Source organism: Heteronotia binoei, chromosome 13 (genome assembly GCF_032191835.1).
Source record: "Heteronotia binoei isolate CCM8104 ecotype False Entrance Well chromosome 13, APGP_CSIRO_Hbin_v1, whole genome shotgun sequence".
NCBI classification, from domain to species: Eukaryota; Metazoa; Chordata; class Lepidosauria; order Squamata; family Gekkonidae; genus Heteronotia; species Heteronotia binoei.
In genome coordinates this window covers 15,806,766-15,827,940 of record NC_083235.1, presented here as the reverse complement: position 1 = coordinate 15,827,940, position 21,175 = coordinate 15,806,766, and the positions used below count along the sequence as shown (strand labels likewise).

Here is a 21,175-nt window from a genome sequence, read left to right as displayed (position 1 = left end):
TGATTGGCCACTCTGTGAGACAGGATGCTGGACTGGATGGATCACCGACCTCATCCAGCCGGGCTCTTCTTATGTTGTTAACCAAAGGAGACGTCCACTGACTTTAGTGGCTTGACTGTTGTAAGAAGAGATACTTAAGTTGGAGGTAGCCTCCTTAGGTGGGAGGAAGAGTATTTGGAGAATGGCTGGACACCCCCCCCCCATGGACCCCACCACCATCCGCCAGATACTGCAACTGCAAAGGGACCACAAACTTTCAATTAAAAAGAAAAGAAAAAAGGCCCTGATTCTAAATATCTTGCTGAAAAGTACCTGTTTCTGCATTCCAAAGTATGTTACCCATTTTTCTGGCATTTGTGCACTGCTTCCCTGGCTGGTAGATCCAAAAAGCTCAGGCAGGCAGGCAGGCAGAGAGAGAGAGAGATGATAGATAGATGATAGATAGATAGATAGATAGATAGATAGATAGATAGATAGATAGATAGATAGATAGATAGATAGATAGATAGACAGATAGACAGATGATAGATGATAGATAGATAGATAGATAGATAGATAGATAGATAGATAGATAGATAGATAGATAGATAGATAGATAGATAGATAGATAGAGATAGATAGATAGATAGATAGATAGATAGATAGATAGATAGATAGATAGATAGATAGATAGATAGATAGATAGATAGATAGAGATGATGATTAAGATGAAGAAGTTAGATGACTCATAGATAGACAATCCATGGAAATGGCGCTCTCTCTTTTCTAGTTCGTCATTTACTCCAAAAACTTCTGCTCTTGTCCCAAAGTCTCACAATAGCCGCCTTCATGTCATGGTTCCTCAAGGTGTAAATGAATGGATTCAGCATAGGGATGACCACTGAGTACAAGAGAGAAGTAATGGTGCCCTTCTGGGCCGAGTAAGCAGAGGGAGGCTGGAAATAGAGACAGCTGATGGTCCCGTAGAACAAGACCACTACAGTCAGATGGGAGCCGCAGGTCGAGAAGGCCTTGCGCTTCCCAGCAGCAGAGGGTACCTTCATGATAGTGCAGAAGATGTGTATGTAGGAGATGATGATGAGGACAAAGGGCCCCAGAATGTCCACCACGCCCTCTGTCTGTGCCAGGGTCTTTATCATTCTTGTGCTGGAGCAGGAGAGTTCCAGGAGAGGATAGACATCACAGAAGAAATAGGGGATCTCCCCAGAGGAGCAGAAAGAAAGGCGGGATGTCAGAAGAGTGTAGAGCAAAGAGTGAAGAGCAGAAAGAATCCATGATCCACATACCAGAATAAGGCAGCACTTGTGGCTCATCATGGTGGTATAGTGCAATGGGCGACAGATGGCCACGTAGCGGTCATAAGCCATGCAAGCCAGGAGGAAGCTATCAGTGTTGCCAAAGGTTAAGAAGAAATACATCTGGGTCAAGCACCCGCCATAAGAGATGGTCTTGATGGGAGACATCAGGTTGACCAATATCTTGGGGACAGTGCTGGAAACAAAGCCTAAGTCTGCCAGCGAGAGGTGACTGAGAAAGAAGTACATTGGAGTATGAAGGAGGTGATGGTCCAAACGGATCAGCAGGACAATCAGAAGGTTCCCTAGTAGAGTCAACAAGTACAAGGAAAGGAAAAGCAGGAAGAGGAGATTCTGGTGTTGAGGCTGGGTGGAGAGGCCCAAAAGGACAAATTCAGATATGCCTGTTTGGTTTGTGTTGGCCATTTTACACCTGTGAAAAGAAGAGACGAGAAATGATGGTGCAGTGTTTAGAGAAGGCGCAGTGATTACAACCTGCTGGAACCTTTGGAATTCTGACACAGCATGGTGGGTGCAGCCACAAAATGGCTGCCACAGGAGGCAGAGTGAGTCACAAAATGGCTGCTGCAGCTTACCTTCAGTCACACAGTGAAAATCCTTCTGCTGTGGTGGTAGCTGCTGCCAAAGCAACATTTTTAAAAATCTGCACAGCCAATCAAAGATCCAATGGCCAATCAGAATCCATGTTGGGCAAAGCCACATCTGCCCCCACCCACTTTCTAAAAACACTTGGCAGGCACCTGGGTGCCTACAGGTACCATGTTGGGAACCCCTAAGTTAGAGTGTTGAACTAGGATTTGGAATGAACAGACAGCCCACCATTAATATCTGTCTTGTGGACAGAGCTTTAGCTTGTTCACCTTCATCCAGCCCATCAGTTACCTCAAGTATTCATTCAGCCACCCTCCACACATGATAGAAAACAAAACAAAGTTGAGTGACACCAGCACACCATGGTGAATTTTCCCCATACCCCAGACGAATTGTACTTGTCAGCTTCCTGTATATTCAGCAGCATGGGAGACAAAACAGCCTGGTGGATGAGTGGAAAGGAATTATAGCTTCCCAGCAACATTTTCTGGCACCTTCTCAAGAAATGAGACTAGCTTAATTCAGTACCTCTTCTCTCCCAACTCATAGGTGGTCTAGAAGGAGAACATAGTTAATGGAATTCACTGCTTTAGGAAGAGGTGGCAGCTATAAGCATAGACAGCTTCAAGAGGGGATTGGGTAAAAAATATGGAGCTGTATTGATAGAACTCTCTATCTGGGGCAGTGATGCTCTGTATTCTTGGAGCTTGGAGGTCAAGAGTGGAAGGGCTTCTAGTGTCCTGGCCCCACTGATGAACCTCCTGATGTCACCTGGTTATTTTTGGTCACTGTGTGACTGAGACTTGGACAGGATGGGCCATTGGCCTGATCCAACAAGGCTTCTCTTATGTTCTTATGGGAATGAAGGCAGCTAAGCGATCCTGCGGGATCATACTTCTCATGAAGTGATGGTATCACTTTGCTCTGGTAAGACCTCACCTAGAGTATTGTGTTCAGTTCTGGGCACCACATTTTAAGAAACAGGGCTTTTTTTGAGCAGGAACGCAGTTCCGGCTGGCTTGTCATCAGGGTGTGTGGCCTAATATGCAAATGAGCTCCTGCTGGGATTTTCTGCAAAAAAGCCCTGTGAAAAACAATGATGGTGTCGGGGTATGTGGCCTAATATGCAAATGAGTTCCTGCTGTTAAGAAGGATATAGACAAGCTGGAACAGGTCCAGAGGAGGGCAACAAAGATGGTGAGGGTCTGGAGACCAAGTCCTATGAAGAAAGGTTGAAGGAGCTGGACATGTTTAGCCTGTAGAGGAGGCAGCTGAGAGGTGATATGATCACCATTTTCAAGTAGTTGAAGGGCTGTCATATAGAGGATGGTGTGGAATTGTTTTCTGTGGCCCCAGAAGGTAGAACCAAAACCAATGGATTGAAATTAAATCAAAAGAGTTTCCGGCTGAACATTAAGAAGAACTTCCTGACCGTTAGAGTGGTTCCTCAGCAGAACAGGCTTCCTCAGGAGGTGGTGGGCTCTCCTTCCTTGGAGGTTTTAAACAGAGGCTAGATGGCCATCTGACAGCAATGAGGATCCTGTGAATTTAGGGGGAGGTATTTGTGAGTTTCCTGCATTGTGCAAGGGGTTGGACTAGATGACTCTGGAGGTGCTTTCCAGCTCTATGATTCTATGTCCTTCTCCCACTGTGTCATCCGGGGCAATGAACGCAGTTTCAGATCCCCAAACCAGCCTCAAAATGTAATGGATGAGATAATCTGTAAATTACAGTTAGCTAAGTACTGCAAGCTTGCTATCTTATCTCCCCTAAATTGTAAATTCTACACTACTCTGTAATTTATGAGACCAGCTGTATCTGGGGATGTGAAATGGTCTATTATTGCCAAATCTTGGAGCTAAGCTGGTAGCTGGATGGGAGATCACCAAGGAAGACTTTGCAGAAAAAGGCCACAGCAAACCATCTCTGCTTAATCACCTGCCTTGAAAACCCTATGCAATCACCATAAATTGGCTGTAACTTGACGACTGTATTTGATGTCTCACATCCTCTTTCTGAACGGCATGTGTTGCAGTGCAGTGGTACATAAATTGCAGGTGTGGCTGGGGCCAGCAGTGCTCAACTGGATTGAATAAGGGTCTTACAGACAAGAAGAAAAAGAAGGCTGCAGATTTATACCCCGCCCTTTTCTCTGAATCAGAAACTCAGAGAGGCTTACAACCTCCTTTATCTTCTCCCCCCACAACAGACACCCTGTGAGGTAGGTGGGGCCGAGAGGGCTCTCACACCAGCTGCCTTTTCAAGGACAACTCCTGCGATAGCTATAGCTAACCCAAGGCCATTCCAGCAGCTGCAAGTGGAGGAGTGGGGAATCAAACCTGGTTCTCCCAGATAAGAGTCCGTGCACTTAACCACAACACCAAACTGGCTCTCCAAGGAACAAGGGTTCCACACGCATGTTGTAGGTTGCAGTCTTCCCACCCCTGGTCATCTTCCCCAGGAATCAATAACTGGAACTCATCCAAGCAACTGCAGCTATCAGAAGCTTATAGTACCCCTGGTAGTGTGATATCCAGAGCAAAATAAATTCCAGTAGCTTAGCTGTAAAGGAAATAAATCATAGTGGTTCTTATCAGTAGCAAAACTTGCCACCCCAAAACTGCTCTTCTGGATAGCATGGAGTAGTTACAAAGGTTAGACTCAAGAGGGGGATAAAATTCTGGGGTCCCTGGTACCCTGGGAGCCTATAGGGCCCAGCAAATCATGTGGTTAGTTTTAATAGGATTTTTGGATTGGATCTGGGGGATAACAGCCCAGGTTGGTTCAATCTTCTCAGACAGGGGTGGCCAACGGTAGCTCTCCAGATGTTTTTTGCCTACAACTCCCATCAGTCCCAGCCCTTGGCCATGCTGGCTGGGGCTGATGGGAGTTGTAGGCAAAAAACATCTGGAGAGCTACCGTTGGCCACCCCTGGTCTCAGATCTCAGAAGCTAAGGAGGGTTTGCCTTGGCCAATATTTGGATGGGAAACCTCCAAGGAATACCAGGGTTGTGACACAGATGCAGGAAATGGCAGATCACCTCTGAACATCTCTTGCCTTGAAAACCTTACAGAGTTGCTATAGGTCTGCTGTGACTTGACAGCATTTTCTACCACCCCCACGGGGTGATCAGAGGAAAACCCCTGAATTGGCCTATGATGACTTTTGGCACACTGACCTACCCAAAGCCACCCAGAAAACTCCATAGTTGTGCAGGAACTAAAATGCACTTCTCAATCTAGCAGGGCCAGATCTAGGGGGGAGCAGGGAGGGCGCCACTAGAGGGGGGGGGTGGCCAACTTGGGTATGAAGTCCATTCTATTCCATAAGAAAGAATGGGCCCATAAACGGGCATCATTTTTTAATTTTGCCCCTCCCTCAAAAAAACATGTAGATCTGGTCCTGCAATCTTGTCCAAGTCATATACCCTCCCACACCACTGGTTTTCAGCCTCACTAGTGGTTCATACCCTGAGCTACGGTGGGTCATATCCATGGCACCATCACCATTTTCTTTGCTTAGTTTTAACTAGAAATGGAAGAAAGTACAGATGCATGGGAAGACAATTGTTCTTGTGTCTTTGAAGCAGAGGTGGTTTCAGAATTTCACGCCTTTCTCATCCCTGAGTGACAAACTGAATCAATCAAAATTTGCCTTCTGTTTGTCCATCAGAGGTAAAGGAGGACGACCCTTCCTTACATCTGGTCATCCAGAAGATGCTCAAGGATGATCAGAATGAATCCTATTGCAGGAATAAGGTTGGGATCAAAGGTGGACTCTGGCTGAAGTACGGTTGAATTCTCTGTTGGCTTTCCTCCACGGAAGGCAATGATCTAGAATCTGCGAACTGTTTGGCCAGCAGTTAGATGTTTCGGAGGAGAGCTATTGAAATATGTGGAATGCAAGCTGTTAGTGGAGTGTTTGAGACTTACCTGATTGGGAGGTCCTTGTCCCACAAATCTGGTACACCACAAATCTGGTAAATGATTCTTGTGAAAATTGGAATCTGACAGTCAGGGAAGAAAGGGGTGACGCTGAGAACACAGCAGATGGCTCAGAGAGACTCCCATTTGCTCCTTCTTACAGGTTTACGAGACGAGATCCATATTGTTCGGATCAATGAAGGGATCACAGAGCGGAACAAATCAGCTGTTCTAGGGGACACTTCCTCCATATGAAGGTTGAAGAAGAAGACACTGGATTTATATTCCTCCCTCCACTCAGAGTGGCTCACAATCTCCTTTATCTTCCTCCCTCACAACAAACACCCTGTGAGGTGGGTGGAGCTGAGAGGGCCTTTCAAGGACAACTCCTGCGAGAGCTTATGGCTGACCCAAGGCCATTCCAGCAGCTGCAAGTGGAGGAATGGAGTATCAAACCCAGTTCTCCAAGATAAGAGTCTGTGCACTTAACCACTACACGGAACTGGTTCATTGCATCTTGTAATTCTGAATGGAAACAATGGTTCAATCAAGGAAGATGGAGCATTTCTCAAGGCCTGTTCCACAGCACCACCAGAAGAGATGGGACGTGTGCCGGTTGGGACTCTACCATGGTGTGGTGGCAACGGTGATGCCTTCTGACTGTGAAATATCTAAAGAGTGACGTTTTTTCAGCCATAGGTAGTTTGGTGGGCTGCAGGAGTGAAGCGTGGAAGGATTTGGTAGTAAAGGAGCAGGGAATGTTTCAGTGGGCCAGGGCACAGACTCTAGGGAAGTGGCAGAGGAAGCCCTTCCAGGGGGATCTTGTTATCTGAAGCACCAGGCTGCAAGGTGTCACATGCCTCAAGAGATGTGCCTTCAAGACTCAACTTCTCGTTCACAGCAAATTAAATTGAAACTTTGGGGACATTTGGTTAATGTAACAGAGTTTTGCCCAGTCATAGAAAAGTGATACTGAATGCAGTAAATACATCTCCCAAAAAGTATATTGCAGGGGGTGGGGGGTGGGAAGGTAAACTTACATTTATTCAGGTGGATCCAGTTCATAAGAACATAAGAGAATCCATGTTGGATCAGGCCAATGGCCCATCCAGTCCAACACTCTGTGTCACATAAGAACATAAGAGAAGCCATGTTGAATCAGGCCAATGGCCCCTCCAGTCCAACACTCTGTGTCACATAAGAACATAAGAGAAGCCCTGTTGGATCAGGCCAATGGCCCATCCAGTCCAACACTCTGTGTCACATAGGAACATAAGAGAAGCCATGTTGGATCAGGCCAATGGCCCATCCAGTCCAACACTCTGTGTCACACAGTGGCAACAAGCAAACAAACAAACAAGCCAGGCACCATCAGGAGGTCCATCAGTGGGAGGTCCATTGGAAGGTCTATCAGTTCACATTCAGGTTGCAGTCGAAAAGAGAGAGAAGCCTAATCCACAGAGTACTTTTCCTATCACAAATGGCCAGCTTGTCCAACTTCACATGTGACAGACTCAGGAACTTAGCCTGAGAAGCTGGAGAACAGGCTTGCAGCGATTGGCTGAGAAGTTACCATAGTAACTGAGATGTAGCGAAATGAAGAGGCTTGGCAAAGAATGCCTCAGGGTTTTTTTTGTTCTTGTTTGAAGTCTTCAGTGAGAGAAATCTTCAGAGAGAGTCGGGAGTGTGAAGACTGAGGCTTAGGCCGGTCAGTTGTGAAAGCAACTGGACAAGTAGCTGAGAACAGCCAGTGGGGCTGAGTTCCTTGTAGAGACAGAACTGGGCTGAGCTTCTGTCTGAGAAAGAGAGTTTTAAGTCAGAAGGGGGCAAAACCAGGCACCTTCTGTGAAGGAAACTCTCTGAGGGAGATTTTGCCAGCACATCTAGGCAGTCTCCTTGTACAAACTGAGATTACACAAAAACACTCAGAAGGGAGGACTGGATTCTGGTGGTCAGCAGGGCTACCCAAGATTCAGACCAGAAAACTAGCTGGGGCTGAGACACACCAGGTGTGAGGGGCTGGTATTAGCTCTCAGAGGTGTGAGTCCTGGAAGCTAGCATGGAAGCTAGCATTTGAGTAGACAAAGTCTAGGGCTATATCAACTGAACTGAAAAATATTCCTAGTGCCCAGTAGGCACTGCCTGCCTGTCATAGAATTCTATAGAATTCTGAAGCCTGCCTGTTTGGTAATTTTAAAAATCTTCTGCCAGAGTTATATATTAAGATTTTACCTCAGCCTGACAAATCTCTGTGTTTAATAATTGATAATTTTGTCAACCATCTGCTGCCAACTGATTTGCCTTTTAGCACTGATCAGATATAATCAATATTATTTTTATCCCTCTCCCTTGCCTTTTGTTATACAATAAATACTTTCTTTGGTTTTTAAATTTAAAACCGTCTGGTGCCTATATTTTTAGAGTTCTGACAGGGTTTCTGTATGTGTACCTGAGGGACTGAGGGAAGGTGACTGGGGGAAAATTTATAGTGGTCACCCTCCCAAGCCGACCCTGACCGGTCCCTCACAGAAGCCTAATCTAAAGAGTACTTTTCCTATCACAAATGGCCAGCTTGTCCAACTTCACATGTGTAGGAGAATAAGGGCATTGTGACCTGTAGAGAAATATGTCTCCGTGGAAGGCCATGTGTAGAAGGGGAGAGGACAAAGTGAGAGAGAGGAGGGGTCAGAGGGTAGCTTCCAGGTTAAGACAAAGAGAGGCACCCCATTCAAGGAGATAACATCTGTACCATTGAAATGATGTAGCACCCCACCCCCCATGCTGAGTCACTCACTCCAACAGAAACAATCTGCCCTCTAGAGAAGCAACCAATATTGTGAAAACTTTATGTACTGATGCAAGGGTAACCCAGCAGAACCCAGGCTATGTAACTCCGTCTCCTGAATGCTTCCAAACAAAGGGTGCGTGTGCGTGTGCAGTTTAAGTAAGGAAATGCCCGGCAACTATGACATTTCTTTAAGAAAAATATCCAAGATGTGATGCTTTGTGGGAATCTATCTAACAACAAATTTGAGATACAACCAGGGCTTTTTTTGTAGAAAAGGCCCAGCAGGAACTCATTTGCATCTTAGGCCGCACCCCCGATGTCAGCATTGTTTCACATAGGGCTTTTTCGTAGAAAAAGCCCAGCAGGAATTCATTTACATCTTAGGCCACGCCCCCTGACACCAAGCCAGCTAGAACTGCGTTCCTGCTCAAAAAAAGCCCTGGATACAACCACCACATTATGCTGAGACACAAGTGCTATGTTCGCAAATGCAGGGTCTTCAGTGCCCTTCAGAAAGGGGACTCTGAACAGAGACAACTCCTACTAGGTGGTGCTCAGGAAAGCAATAAAAAAAGGCCCTAGGTATTCACTTGATGACATGAAGGTCCTCTTCTTTCCCTTGATGGCATGCAGGGATTCCTTTTGATGTTGACTTTTTTTTTTTTAACTTTTTCCAATGCTGGAATACCTTTTTTGAAGTGTGGTGACCAGAATTGAGCACAGTACTCCAAATGAGGCTGCACCATCAATTTATACAGGGGGGCATTATGATACTGGCTGATTTGTTCTTTGGCTTGGGCCTGTAAAGAAATTAGCAGCTTCATCCTGTCAAGGTCCAGGCCTTCTTCTTCCTGTCACTGGTAGCCAAGTCTCCCCCCGCCCGCCCCAGCCTCTGGCGGTGGACTTGTTTTGCACGTGCAAAGTGAGTGATGTCATTGCGCTGGCAACATTGCATGCTGGCCACTCTATTGTACCATAGAGTTTCCCCTCCCAAATGGCTAGAGCGTCTGGGGAAACCATAGAGTTTTCCTGGAAATGCCTAGAGTGGCCAGTGCAGACATTGTCGGCGCAATGAGAACACTCGTGGGTGTCATCATTATGCTGGCGACGTCGGGGGAGGTTTCCCCCACCGGCCCAATGTGGACGGGAAGGTTGGGAACCTCCCAGGCAGGCAGAGCCGGCGTGTGGGAGTCAGTGAGGTTGTCTTCAGGCGGCCTCTCCCAATGCTCCGCTGCTCTCAGCTTCCCCAGAAACTGAGAGCGGCAGAACTGCATGCCAGTTTGCCTCCTCTCTTCCAAGCCTGGCTTCCTAGCCAAGCTCAGAGGAGAGCGATGTCGCCTTAAAGATGCCTCCACTGCAAGGGGAAACAGCTTCAGAGTGAGGCAGGGGAGTCCCGCAGCCCCTTTCCCCCACCTGGCAGCGGGGCGGAGGAAAGGAACTGCGCAGCCTCGGTCAGAACACCCATGAGGGGGGCCAGCTGTGTGGGTGGCCTGGGGTGACAACAACCCCAGCGCTGCCCCTGTGGACAGGACTCCCTCCTATATAAGGGGGAGAGCAGCACAAATGAACACACATGAAACTGCCTTGTACTGAATCAAACCATCAGTCCATCAAGCTCCATCTTGTCAACTCAGACTGGCAACAGTTCTCCCAAGTCTCAAGCTGAGGTCTCAGTTGACATTTTGTGACTGTAGTAGAATCTGGGGTTTGAAATTGTGCACCAAATATACTATAATATCCTTTTAATAGAATCATAGAATCGAGACTAGATGGCCAAATGACAGCAATGTTGATTCTGTGAACTTAGGCAGATCATGAGAAGGAGGGCAGGAAGGGTTGCATCAGTGATTAGCTCTTGTGACCCAGGGAAATGTTGATCACCACTTTGGGGTCAGGAAACAATTTTCTCCATGCCAGTTTGGCAAGGAATCCTGGAGGGGTTTTGCCATCTTCTGGCCATGCAGCAGGGTATACTTGTGGTGTGTGTGGGAGAGGTATTTGAGAGTTTCCTGCATTGTGCAGGGGGTTGGACTAGATGAACCTGAGGATCCCGCCCAACTCTGTGAGTCTGTGAAATGAATATCAAAGCATATTTACTGCACAATTTTACACCCCAGATTCTACAATGTCAACCATTGGATGAATCACAGACAATGTCTAAATTCAGACACGGTGAAAAACTCTGGTGTGATTAAACTATGGTTAGCAATATCTTCCAAAACATGTTCTCATTTCCTTAGCTATGGGAAGGAGTCTTAAGTCAACCAAATGATACATATAATATTCATTTTATTTCTTTTGTCCAATCAAAGCTCTATGACTCAATACCTGGAGCAGTATAACAATTGGAAATTTTGTATAACCTTTATTAATTTCCCAAAAGGCAAAAGGAATAAAATATTTTTGCAAATCCAAGGTTATACTGAGATTTTGATCTGAAAGTAGGAAAGAAGCCACCGTGATTGGATTAAAATTATTGATATTCACCAGCCACGGTAGAATGAAATTCAATACAGAGAGCATTCCAATAAAGTAGGAGAGACTGTACCTATTTTACCAAGGGAGCAAAAGCAAATTCCATCAGAGTAGGAAAGATGCAAAAAAATGGTCTTTCATAACCACCGTTGAATGGGCATTCATTCTAGCTAATGTAAAAGCCCTGAGTAGACCAGGTGAGGTTAGATGATAAGCAAGAAGGGAAGAGAATCAGGGGGAGCAAAATTGTGAAGAACAAACTTGTTGAGTATGAAGAACAGGACATTTGTAATCAATTTGACTAATCTGTTTTTTTTTAATTGTAAGTGCTGATTGAGCAAGCCCCAATTCCTTCATAGATTCAGTGGTAAAACCAATAGCGAACAACAAGGTTAACGTGCGACCATTCCAGGCCCAGGTAAGAGTGGGAAGAAGAGAGGTCCTATATGAAATTAAACACAGAAGGCAAGCAAGGGCCAGAGAGGCTCAACACCTGACCAACGAGAGGATGGGGCCAACTGAGAGAGAGAGAGAGAGAGAGAATTCCCTTAACCCTTTCCTTCCCAGATCCTCTTGCATGCAGAGTAACAATATCCAACAATAATCACGTTACAAAACTGCAAGAGTGGAAGGGAGATTCCTGGAGCCCAAATATTATTTTTCCGGGCCAGTTACAAACTTGTAAAATACCTTCCCTACCAACAACACACAAAATCCCATTGAGGGTTGGCAGAAGGGCCGACCTTTCCACCAAGCCAGGGGTGGCCAACGGTAGCTCTCCAGATGTTTTTTGCCTACAACTCCCATGAGCCTCAGCCATGCTGGCTGGGGCTCATGGGAGTTGTAGGCAAAAAGACATCTGGAGAGCTACCATAGGCCACCCCTGCATTAGACAAGTTAGGCATTTGCTTAGGACACCGGCCCTGGAAGGGCACCGAATTGGGCGTCTTCCATGTGACTCAAAGAGGCCTTCCCCGCTCTCCTGCTGGCTTTCTTGCTCACCTGCCACCTTTCTCATTTGCCTGCTGGCTTTCTTGCTCACCTGCCAGCTTTCTCGGTCTCCTGCCACCCTCCCCATCTCCATATCTCCTCCCTTGCTGTGCAAGCGGTGGGGTGAGGCACTGTGGGGCGATGGCACAGAGGGAAGCAGTGCAGCAGAGGAGGAAGGCGAGGGAGGCGGGCCTGTCTAGGGTGCAGCATGCCTTAGGCCAGTCCTGGTTGGCAGCCTCTGGGGGCAGGATGTGTATGTGTGCGCGCGTGTGTGTGTGTGCATGGAGTTGCCCCAGAATTACAACTGACCTCCAGATGACAGAGATAGTTCCCCTGGAGAAACACAACTTCAGAGACTGGACTCTATAGCATCACATCCCTACTTCAAACTCTACCCTCTCAGTCACTGCCCCCAAATTTTCAGGAGTTTTCCAAGCTGAAGTTGCCTACAGTAATACATACAATAGAATTTCAGGAGTCATGGGTAAAACATCTCTTTTATTTCTGAAATGACATAACATGAATCATAAGATGGACTCGTAGCCTGGACCAGATGAGAATATAAGAAGAGCCCTGCTGGATCAGAGCAGTGGCCCATCCAGTCCAACATCCTGTCTCACACAGCAGACAACTAATTCCTCTAAAGGGCCAACAACAGGGCAGAGAGGCCTTCCTCTGATGTTGCCTCCAGTCCTGGCACTGTGATTCAGAGATATGGTGCCTCTGCATGTGGCACCACCGCTGGTGGTGTCACCACTGATAGTCCTCTTCTCCATGAATCAATCAAGACCCATAAGAATACAAGACTCATAGGCTCCAGTAAAATGTACCTATTTGCCCTGTCTGAACAGCTCCATTTGTCCTGTCTGAACAACTCCTCATCCAGACAAATCAGCAGAATCTCAAAAATTCTCCTTTAATGCTTAGGAGCATATCTACACGATGAACTGAGGTGAATTTGATGACTAACTGTCCCAGGTTGCCCCAAGGAATCCTGGCAACTGCAGTGAGGTGAGGGTGCAGAGAATTCTGTCAGACTAGAGATCCCCACCTCACAGAACTCCAGTTCCCAGATTTCCTGGAGTGTGAAGGAATGACCTTCCTTTTCTCTTGCATCATCCTTGAAAAGATCTAATCCTGCCAGCTAACCGCTTCAAGGCGGCCTTCATCTCATTGTTCCTGAGGGTGTAAATGAATGGATTCAGCATTGGAGTCACCACTGTGTACATCAGGGAAGGAACCACGCTCTTGTCCGAGTTCCTGGAAGGAGGCTGCAAGTAGACCCAGCAGAGGTTTCCATAGAACAGGACTACTACGCTCAGGTGAGAACCACAAGTGGAGAAGGCCTTGCGCTTCCCATGTTTGGATGGGACATTCAGAATGGTGTAGAAGATGCGCACGTAGGAGATCACGATGAGGAAGAACGGGCCCAGCACATCCAAAAAGCCTTCCACCAAAGCCGTGGTCTCTATGAGACTTGTGTCGGAGCATGAAAGTCCCAGCAGAGGGTAGATCTCACAGAAGAACTGGGGGATCTCCCGAGAGGAGCAGAAGTGAAGGCGAGACATCATCAGCGTGTACAGCAAAGAATGGAGAGAGGCCAGGACCCAACAAGCGGCCACCAGTAAAAGGCATCGCTGGTGGCTCATCAGGGTGGTATAGTATAGAGGGTGGCAGATTGCCAAGTAGCGATCATAGGCCATTGAGGCCAGGAGGAAACTGTCTGTGTTGCCAAAAGCCATGTAGGAGTACATTTGCACCAAGCACCCGCCGTAAGAGATGGTCTTGACCTGGAACAGAAGGTTTTGCAGCATCTTTGGGATGGTCACAGAGGCAAATCCCACATCAGCCAAGGAGAGGTGGCTGAGGAAAAAATACATAGGCGTCTGGCAGAGGTGAGCATCTAAGCGGATCAGCAGGATGATCAACAGGTTGCCCAAAAGAATGAGCAGGTACATGGCAAGGAAGAGCAAGGCAAGGAGACGCTGCTGCTCCAGCTGCGTAGAGAGATCCAGAAGGAGGAACCCAGAAAGCTCTGTTTGGTTTTCTTGATTCATAGCGCACCTGCAAAGAGTGAGATTTGATTAATTTGATTTGATTTTTTAATTTATACCCCGCCCTATCCTGCAAGCAGGCTCAGGACGGCTTACCACAATAAAAACAAACATCAAATTAAAACACCATAAAACAATTTAAATAAAATCGGAACAGCATATTCAGAAGAAACAAACACGATTTCAGACATAAGCGTCAAATGTGCAACAGCACTTATGGCCAACGACTGTCAACTCTATACAAGAACCATGAGTGTAAAATGGTGGGGAGAAGTGCTGGCGTTCAAAGGACATTCACCAGATCAGTTAAAAACCTGGTGGAAGAGCTCTGCCTTGCAAGCCCTGTGAAACTTGGACAAGATGCAGATGTGTGTGAAATCAAAGATACAGATGTGTGTGAGGACAGAGAAGAGAGAAGGGATGGAACACAAGAAACACAAGAACATCAGAAGAGCCCTGCTGGATCTGACCAGTGGTCCATCTAGTCCAGCATCCTGTCTCACACAGGGGCCAGCCAGTTCCTCTGGAGATCTAATAATAGGCCATAGAGACCAATGGCTTCCTCTGATGTTATCTCCTGGTACTGGGATTCAGATGATGACTGCCTCTGAAAGTGGAGGTTTCCTTTAGTCACCATGGCTAGCAGCCACTGATAGACCTATCCTTTATGAATCTATCTAATCCCCTTTTTGAGCTGCCTATTCCTAGGTCTATCACTACATCTCTGGCAGTGAATTCCACTTTTTGATCACTCATGTAAAGAAGTACGTACTTCCTTTTGTCAATCATTAATCTACCGCCCATCAGCTTCATTGGATGCCCACTTCTCCTGGACTACATGGTATTGTATCCTACCAAGATCCCTCCCTACCTAACCCCCAATCTCCCAGGTTCCACCTTCAAATCTCCAAGTATTTCTGGACCCAGAGTTGGACACTTTTAATCTGATCACAGTTTAATAATGGCAGAATCAGGGCTTTTAAGGAAGAACATGGGTTTGTATCACCTGATCCATGCAGGTTTGCTTTGTGGTAGTTCTCAACTCTCTCTTTTCCCCCTGAAGACCATCTTAAGTAGGATGTTAAAAGCTGGTATCCAAATGAACACACACATGAAGGTGCCTTATACTGAACCAGACCCTTGGTCCATCAAAGTCAGTGTTGTCTACTCAGCAGCTCGACAGGGTCTCAGGCTGAGGTCTTTCACATCAACTGCTACCTGATCTTTTCAACTGGAGATGAAGGATGCTCTGCTACTAAGCCACAGCCCCTTCCCTATTAAGCATTAATGGATGAATTATGCTTTTTCTCCCCTCTGGTAAAGCAGATACAAGGATAGAAGTGCAGGCAGATCGAACTGAAAATAGTTAAAATATAAGACCAAATCGATGAGCTCCTTCACCTGTCCAGAATGCAAGAGAGCCCTTGGCCTCTTCAACTAGAACAGCTCAAAAGAGAGCCAGTTTGATGTAGTGGTTAAGTGCACGGACTCTTATCTGGGAGAACCGGGTTTGATTCCCCACTCCTCCACTTGCAGCTGCTGGAATGGCCTTGGGTCAGCCATAGCTCTTGTAGGAGTTGTCCTTGAAAGGGCAGCTTCTGGGAGAGCCCCCTCAGCCCCACCTACTTCACAGGGTGTCTGTTGTTGGGGAGGAAAGTAAAGAAGATTGTGAGCTGCTCTGAGATTCTGAGATTCAGAACGGCGGGCAAGATACAAATCCAATATCTGCTTCAGAAGTTAATCCAAAGACACTAGATATTCCACTCCAGATGATCCAGTTTCTCCTGTACAGGCAGACCTCGGATTCAGTGGGAGCTCACAGGAGCACAGCTCCTGAACCTTTCGGAGAGTTCCACCTCCTTCTTCTGAGAGTTCCACCTCCTTGTCCATTGAATAGTATGTGCAGCTGCATAACAATCCCTGAAAGAGCTCCACCACCTATTTTTCTACAAAATGACCACTGAGCACAGGTATTAAGGCATTAGAAAAGAGCAAGGGTATAGTAGCACTTTAAAGACTAACAAAATTTGTCACAAGGTATTAGCTTTTATGTGTCACTGCACACTTCTTCAGATATGAGGCGTATAAAGAAGGTCCAGAACAAAGTTCAAGTCCAGGGTCACCTTAAAGACCAGCAAAGTCTTCTGCGAGGTATAAGCTTTTGTGAACAAGCACACTTCTTCAGATATACTTTTTTTATCACACAAAAGCTTACACCTTGAATAAAACTTTGTTATTCTTTAAGGTGCCACTGGACTCAAATTTTGTTCTGCTGCTTCAGACCAACACGGCTACCCACCTGAATCTATCTTAAAGGATGCCCAATTGGTGAATAACACTTCAGATTGGAAGCTGATGTGTGATGGCGCATGATGGTTTCGCCTGGTCTTGCAGTCTCCGGATTACAGAGTTCCTTTCTCCTCTGGCTTGCTGAGTGAGTTGCAGCATGGTAGGAACTCATGCCCACATGACTATAGCTCTATTTCGTTGTGAAAATGGTTTCTATTTCTACCACACTGCTTATTCCCCCACGTCAGTGGCTCATGCCATTAGGCGTTCCAAAGGGAGATTGTTAACTCTGAATTGTTGCCCATTCCCCTATGATTCCTGCAGCACAGAACCACTTCCTTTTCAGAGGCTATTCAGTTTTCTCAACCAAAGATTAGAGAGGTGAAATTTCTGGAAATTTTGAAGCCGCTGTGGAACAGGGGGTATTTCCAGAAAAATGGGAATGTTGAGGAAAACAGAAATACACGCAATGCTTACTTACCTATTAAGGTGTGGATTGCACGGATGCAAAGAGAAGCGGGAGGCACCCTCGGTCTCTGAGTTTGTGCACTAGCAGTATGGAAGGCCAGGCCTCGGATTCAGCAGGAGCTCACAGGAGCACAGCTCCTGAGTCTTTCTGAGAGTTCCTCGTCCTCCTCCCCACCTACCTTGTCCATTGAATAGTAGGTGCAGCTGCATAACAATCCCTGGATGATGAGCTCCACCACCTATTTTCCTACAAAGCGACTCCTGTGGAAGGCTATAAAAATAATGGCGTCCCTGTATGAGCTTGCAACCTGGCACATTGGTCTCTGGAAACAGGACCCAGTTGATGGACTGATGACCAATGAAATATCAGATATCCACAGCCAACAGAATGGGATATATAAATTGTGTAGTAAATGTGTGGGTAGATACCTGGCAATTCTTTGAGCAGCCAAAGAAGAAGAAGACTGCAGATTTATACCCCGCCCTTCTCTCTGAATCAGTCTCAGAGCAGCTTACAATCTCCTTTATCTTCTTACCCCACAACTGACACCCTGTGAGGTGAGTGGGGCTGAGAGGGCTCTCACAGCAGCTGCCCTTTCAAGGACAACTCCTGCGAGAGCTATGGCTGATTCCAGCAGGTGCAAGTGGAGGAGTGGGGAAATCAAACCCGGTTCTCCCAGATAAGAGTCCGCACACTTAACCACCACACCAAACTGGCTTGACCCCATGTAGGCTTGACAGCCTTCAGAAAGTGCCTGGAGATCTCTAGAGGATGGAGATCAATTTCCCTGGAGGAAAATGGCTGCTTTGGAGGGCGGACTTTATAGCATCATATTCCTCCCAAACCCCACCCTCCCCAGGCTCCACCCCCAATCTCCAGGAAATCCCCACCACAGAGTTGACAACCCCATCCCAATTACCTTTTTGTTTGACATCTATTGTTGTTCCAGTGTCGTAGATGGGAATGGTTCCACCACAGCTCTAAGAGGAGAGCCAGTTTGGTGTAGTGGTTAAGTGTGTGGACTCTTATCTGGGAGAACCGGGTTTGATTCCCCACTCCTCCACTTTCACCTGCTGGAATGGCCTTGGGTCAGCCATAGCTCTGGCAGAAGTTGTCCTTGAAAGGGCAGCTGCTGGGAGAGCCCTCTCCAGCCCCACCCACCTCACAGGGTGTTTGTTGTGGGGGAGGAAGGTAAAGGAGATTGTGAGCTGCTCTGAGACTCTTCGGAGTGGAGGGCGGGATATAAATCCAATATCTTCTTCTTCTTCTAAGAGGGAAGGAGTGCCCGTTGCTGATCTTCAATGGATTTCTCTGTACAAGACTGGAAGACTTGGAGGAGAGACAGGGTTTTATTGTTATTTTACAGAGACAGTCTTCACATTCCTTTTGTAATGCATTTTTGTATTATTTATGACATATCAGATCTGATACTTGTTAGCATTTCCTCTAATTTTTTTTGTGTGTGTGCATGATCTCGGACCTATTGCATTGCATTGCTTCTTGGACGTCTCATGCTGTGTGACTGCATTTTTAAATACTGTGTTATCCACCTTCAGCCTGAACAATTAGGGTGAAGTACAAAGAATTTAACTTGCAGTTAGTGTTTGGTTGGACACCCGTTTCACCCAGACATAAGAACATCAGAAGAGCCCTGTTGGATCAGACCACTAGTTTATCTTGTTTAGCATCCTCTCTTACACAGTGGCCAACCACTTCCTCTAGAGGGTCAAAAACAGGGCAAAGAGGCTGAGGCCTTTATAGGAACATCAGAAGAGCCCTGCTGGATCAGACCAGTGGTCCACCGAGTCCAGCATCCTGTCTCACACAGTGGCCAGCCAGTTCCTCCGGAGGGCCAACAACAGGGCAGAGAGGCCAAGACCTTCCCCAATGTTGCCTCCTGGCCCTGGGATTCAGAGGGTGATTGCATTGAAGTGTTGTGTGTGTTATACCCTAAGCCATGGGGTTTTAGTCTCCAAGTCAATTTGTATGAAGATATTGAGCTGAAACCAGCCTTTGTGACTGATATGTAACTTGAACTTTTGAAACCATTTCACGTAGAGTATTATTGTACATTATCACTTTATTCTTCAACTTGTAGTAAACATTATTCTTAGTAATTTTGACCATGAGGAGGTCCATCAATGGGGCCAGGACACCAGAAGCCCTCCCACTGTGGCCCCCCCCAGGCACCAAGAATACAGAGCATCACTGCTCCAGACAGTGCAATCCTAAGGCAGAATTGCACTCTTCCAGGTCCCACCTAGAGGTTGGCAACCCTACTCCCTTCCAATGCTCCCTCTAAGCTGTGGAGTCTTGTGAGCAAAAATTCTACTTGGTGAGTTACTGGCATTAAAGTCATGAGCTACTGCATCCATTAGTTTGCTCTGGGGACATTTTTCCTGAGCTAAGGCAAAAATGTGTGAGCCGGAGGCTAAAAAAACTGTGAGCTAGCTCACACTCAGCTTAGAGGGAGCACTGCTCCCTTCTGCATTGCAGTCTTTTAATACTACTTAAACCCCGTGGTGCAGAGTGGTAAAGCTGCAGTACTGCAGTCCAAGCTCTCTGCTCATGAGCTGAGTTCGATCTTGGCAGAAGTTGGGTTCAGGTAGCCGGCTCAAGGTTGACTCAGCCTTCCATCCTTCCAAGGACGGTAAAATGAGGACCCAGCTTGCTGGGGGGGGGGAGTGTAGATGACTGGGGAAGGCAATGGCAAACCACCCTGTAAAAAGTCTGCCATAAAAACGTCCTGATGCGACATCACCCCAGAGTCGGAAGCGACTGGTGCTTGCACAGGGGACTACCTTTACCTCTTTTTTTTTAACTCCTAAAGTCAAAGAAAAATAAAATATATTACTTAGTGCTACTGAATCCAAGAGCGGTTTGCCTGGAAGTTTTCAGGTTGTCCCCCTATCCAGACACCCTACAGGGCTAGACCTACTTAGCTTCCATTAGCTTAGTTTCTTCAGACCAGGCAGATATTTGTAATTAGAAATGACAACTCAGGTGGATATATAAAGACCATTTATTTATTAAAATATTCATACTGAGCCTTTCCCACCATCTGTGGTTGCTCAAAATGGCTTACAGAAAGCCAAAACCTCAGCTGCCACAAACCACACCCATATAGGCCATGCAAAGAAGCCCTGAGAGAAATCAGACATCTTCAGCAGGCTGAAGGAGAGACTTTAAGGAAGAAAACCAAAACAGGAAGGAGAAGCGAAACAACTTCAGCCCCAAAACAACAGGTAGCCAAGAAGGTTAGGAAAAGGCCTGATAGCAGAATAAATGCTAATGTGTTATATAGGTTAAATTAACTGAGTTCACTCTCGCACACAGACTGAATGTGCTTGTACATTCACAAAGATTATACAAATGTATGTGACGTCAAGTCACAAGTAATTTCAAGGCAAGTGAGGGCCAGACGTGGTTTTCCACTGCCTTCCTCAAGAAACCTTTCTTGCTGGTCTCCCAGCCAAGAACTGACCCCTCTTAGCTTCTGAGCTTTGACAAGATTGGGTTATACTAGGGGTGGCCAAACTATGTCTAAGGAGCCACATGTGACTCTTTCTCAAATATTGTGTGGCTCTCAAAGCCCTCACCACCCCATCAGCTGCCTTGGAGAAGGCATTTGTCTCTTTAAATCACTTCTCCAAGCCAAGATGGGCAGTAGCTTGGAGAATGCATTTAAAGTTGCTTTTTTCCACCTCCATCTCCCACATCTATTTGCTTTTCCTTCCTTCCTTCCTTCCTTCCTTCCTTCCTTCCTTCCTTCCTTCCTTCCTTCCTTCCTTCCTTCCTTCCTTCCTTCCTTCCTTCCTTCCTTCCTATTCTCAAACATCTGACATTCATGTCTTGTGGCTCTCGAACATCTGATCTTTATTCTATGCAGCTCTTACATTAAGCAAGTTTGGCCACCCCTAGACTGTAACATACCTTTCTACATCACCAACAAAGATTAAATTCCTCAGTATGCACATATGATCACATTGAAATAACAGAGGAATGCACCTCATTGTCCTTTCCAAAATCTTGATGAATATATGAAATAGACTAATGGAAAACTACATGTAATCAGTGGTCTTGGCAATGGTTATATGTCCAGTTATTGCAATGGTGGTAGCGATATGGTTTGAATTAATCCAGAGCCAAAGGGTATGATTTTATGTACGTATGTGGTATATGAGTGTGCTAAAAGAAATGCGGAGTTTCGGCACTCTGAGAAAAACGAGTCTCTCACCACTGACAGCTGTCCTTATTAGCCTTCTGGACTGGAACAGTT

General features: G+C 46.4%; 1 protein-coding gene across 1 annotated transcript; it reads right to left on the bottom strand.

Moving 5' to 3' along the window:
- Nucleotides 1-773: 773 nt before the first annotated feature.
- LOC132581270 (olfactory receptor 1361-like) lies at nt 774-14,141 on the bottom strand. Its single transcript, XM_060252445.1, has 2 exons — nt 13,642-14,141; nt 774-1,722 (listed from the first exon to the last, which is right to left on the bottom strand). Exons 1-2 carry the CDS (start codon nt 14,139-14,141, stop codon nt 774-776), a joined length of 1,449 nt encoding a protein of 482 aa, XP_060108428.1.
- Nucleotides 14,142-21,175: the final 7,034 nt, after the last annotated feature.